The sequence below is a fragment of the Pistacia vera genome, unplaced genomic scaffold (assembly GCF_008641045.1).
Source record: "Pistacia vera cultivar Batoury unplaced genomic scaffold, PisVer_v2 Contig169, whole genome shotgun sequence".
NCBI lineage: Eukaryota > Viridiplantae > Streptophyta > Magnoliopsida > Sapindales > Anacardiaceae > Pistacia > Pistacia vera.
Window position 1 is genome coordinate 546,655 of NW_022195779.1, and position 3,466 is coordinate 550,120.

Sequence of the window (3,466 nt, forward strand, 5' to 3'; positions counted from 1 at the left end):
GTTAATGTAGTATAACATTTCAGTAGGGAGAAACCCCAAAATGTATTTATATATTGAAATTGAAGTGATATTTTGATGAAGAACCGGCAGTAGATAATAGTGCGTTGAGAAATGCCAAAAGTATCAGTTTCGATTCAAGATCAAGAGGGATTTGGTAGGAATAATTCAAATAGAAAAATAAATAACTTGGATTAATCCCAACCATTCATCTTTCACCCACCTCTATTTATTCCCTTCTGAGAAGACTCGTTACCTTTAATACCGTGCTATGTTATTTCTTCACCAATCAATCCACTTGCCATCCGCCCATTATTTGGTGCGCCATAACTCCTGCCCCAATCAAACCTATTATTTATTTTTTTAGTATTGTTTGATGTTGCCTCATCACTAATTTCATTTTTATTAACATCTAATCTCATTTTCACAAACTCCTTGGACCAAGATACACGTTTACCTTTCTTGCCTCTTACGGTTAAAACCAAATATTACCTAATTATTCCTTAAAAATTTAGAAAAAAAAAATGTTTTGGCATTTTTGGTTATTTAGAAGTTAAGTAAATTTAAAGAGTGGAACTGGAAGAGTAATTGAAAGCCATGTTCTGAAAACCGGACCGGACTATGACCCGTTCAAGGGTCCAGTTTCCGGTTTGACCAGTTGGATCGGTTGGTTGGACAGTATTCTATAAAATTATTTTAGTCTCCGAAGGTTTGAAATTCATCAAAAACACCCTTATAATACTCCCTTAAGGTTTGAAATCTGTCTAAAACACCCCTATCACGCGAAGAAACTGGTGAGTGGTGGCGACAACGACAATCGACGACCAATCGAAGTTGGAATCATTGGGCTTTTGATGTATAGGTTCTGGCAAATTTGATGGTGGTACTAGGGAGTTCCATCGGCACCAGAACTCGTCGGAATCAATGAAAGAAGCCCGACTGTCGTGTGAACTTTAGGTGGACGGCGAGCGACGATGGCGACTGAAAATGGCTGAGTTTTGTCGTGGAGATGTCGTCACATTGAATTATAGTGTTTTCTCTGTCGAACGATGCTGGAATCTGGCGGGATTGAGCGACGATTAGACCGCGACTCCGTAGTATTCCAGCGGTTCAACCGCGGCTCAATCCAGTTTAACGGAAAATGGCGATTTTTATGAGATACCAGACCAGAAATACCATCAACTCTTGATCGAACCAATTTGATTGGACGGTCCAGTCTAGTTTTCACAACATTGATTGAAAGCCCAAAAAGAGTTTACAATTTCATGTACATAAGAGATTAATTGGTGGCGGTTTATTGTTTTAGACTTGTTGAAAGTATTCTGCTAAAAACAAAAGACACATAAATAGCAATAAAATATAAATAAAAAAGAAAAGAAAGGAGGACAAAATGGTAAAATTACGAAGAAAGTAAAAAGAATCGAAGATCATTCATTTCTCTCCTTGTCGTCTTCGATACCCACCAAACCAGCTCTCTTAGTCTTACCCATACCCCCAACCCACCACCAAACTCTCGTCATTTCTTCTCTCTCTAAAAACACCTTCTTCATCATGAAGCGTACGTTTCTTGATTCTCCGGTTAGCGGACATGACCCTAAGATGAAGAAAGTTAAACAAACAGAAGAGGAAGAACAACAAGTTAATGATACGGGATTCATGGACTTGGACGAAAACCTCCTTTTCGAGGTTTTGAAACATGCTGATGCAAAAACTCTAGCCACGGCGGCCTGCGTCAACAAGCAGTGGTACAAAACCTCTCAAGACGAGCGTCTTTGGGAGCTGATCTGCACGCGCCACTTGGCTAATGTTGGCTGCGGTAACCAACAACTGAGATCCGTGGTCCTTGCTCTTGGTGGCTTCCGTCGTCTTCACTCTCTCTATCTTTGCCAGCTTTCAAGGCCGACTAAATCTACGGTTTCGCCTTCGACTTCGACTTCGACGTCAACTTCAGCATCGACTTCGGCTCCAACATCGACTTCAGCTTCTTCCTCGAATTGGGCGCCGTTCCCTCGGAAGATCGGCTCCAAGCAGCCGGCGCGGTGGGGAAAAGACGAGGTTCATCTCTCCTTGTCCCTGCTTTCGATTCGGTTCTATGAAAAGATGAATTCTAGTAATCGTGGTAGTTGATTTATTGATTATTATCATGATTATAATTATTATGTATATTTTTTTATGAGTTTCCACTTTTATTGTTTTCTTAATTTGGGTTGTGACTTTGTTTTCTAAATTTTTGTATGTAAACTGGGTTTTGGCAACTTGATCTGTACCGTCATAATATGAAATTGTGAACTAATTAATACCTTGTTTCCTAGATTTATGTATAATTATTTGAAATTGTTTTGGTTAATCGGGAATGAAAATAAGTGAAAGTTATGAGGATGCGATTTGGAGGATAAACACAAGCAGACAGAACCAAAAGGTTCCAGTTGTGTTTAATGTCTGCTTTTGGCTGTGTATTCTGCTTCATCTCATGGCCTGATTGTAAGAGACAGAGAGATGGGTCTTTTATAGATTTAGATCTGTAAATGCCTAAGTCTCCTTTGAAAACGATAACGATGTTGTCGTATTATTAGTTCTATTCTGACTCACTCATCTCTTTGCGAACCCAAGGGGTATATCAGATTCACACCCAACTTACCTGCCTTGACTTTTTTGTATGCATACTATATTTTTTTTCCCTTCTTCCTCTTTTAACTATCATTTACAGGTTTCATATTTTTAGATATTCTTCCATTTTTGGTACCATATGTAATTTTTTATGCTCTGTTACTGCTGAATATTTCTATGGTAATTTTTGTTTTGTACTGAATGCAAATGGGTTATGCCCTTGGCTTTGGGGATTTGAGAAATAATGCCCTGGTTTTAGGTTTCCCACCATGTTGCTTATCTTCAAATGCCATTGATTTACTGTTATCATACTTACAATGCAAGCTATAATCATCTTTATTTTATAATTTCTAATGTCTAAGTAGGTGGAGACCGCCACGATGATTCTGTGCATAATCATTTTTCTTAATTTTCCTAGTTGGACAATTTTGTTTTCCAGACATGTGATATGCTTAGATGTTAAAGAGTTTTAACAAGTTAACAGATGGGCAGTCTGTTCACTTATTATAATCTTGTCCATAAGAAAGTACAATACTATTTTTTTGTATAATTTTTTTTTAATTCCAGTCATATATAATTTAAATAATGATTTAATGAATGATATAGTTAACAATACAGTAATTGGATAAATTTTGGGTACTTGTTGAAAAAGAGGAAAAAAAAATTGTTAGAGCAAATCTTCTCCCATTAGGAAAAAATGGGGTTGAAAGAATTAAAAAATATATGCAAAATATTGTATGCTGATTGCCAAAGGGAAATTGATTGTCTAGTCACTTTCTTTTTAACAATTTTGCTGCGGCCTATTTAATATTTTAATGAGAATTGCCCAACTGGCTAAGCCCATCCAAATTTCAATGAAATA

The 3,466-nt window shown here is 37.2% G+C and overlaps 1 protein-coding gene across 1 annotated transcript; it reads left to right on the forward strand.

The window, feature by feature from the left end:
- The first annotated feature begins 1,446 nt into the window (after nucleotides 1-1,446).
- Nucleotides 1,447-2,344, forward strand: LOC116125639 (F-box protein GID2). Its single transcript, XM_031411357.1, has one exon. It carries the CDS (start codon nucleotides 1,549-1,551, stop codon nucleotides 2,122-2,124), a length of 576 nt encoding a protein of 191 aa, XP_031267217.1. The 5' UTR covers nucleotides 1,447-1,548; the 3' UTR covers nucleotides 2,125-2,344.
- Nucleotides 2,345-3,466: the final 1,122 nt, after the last annotated feature.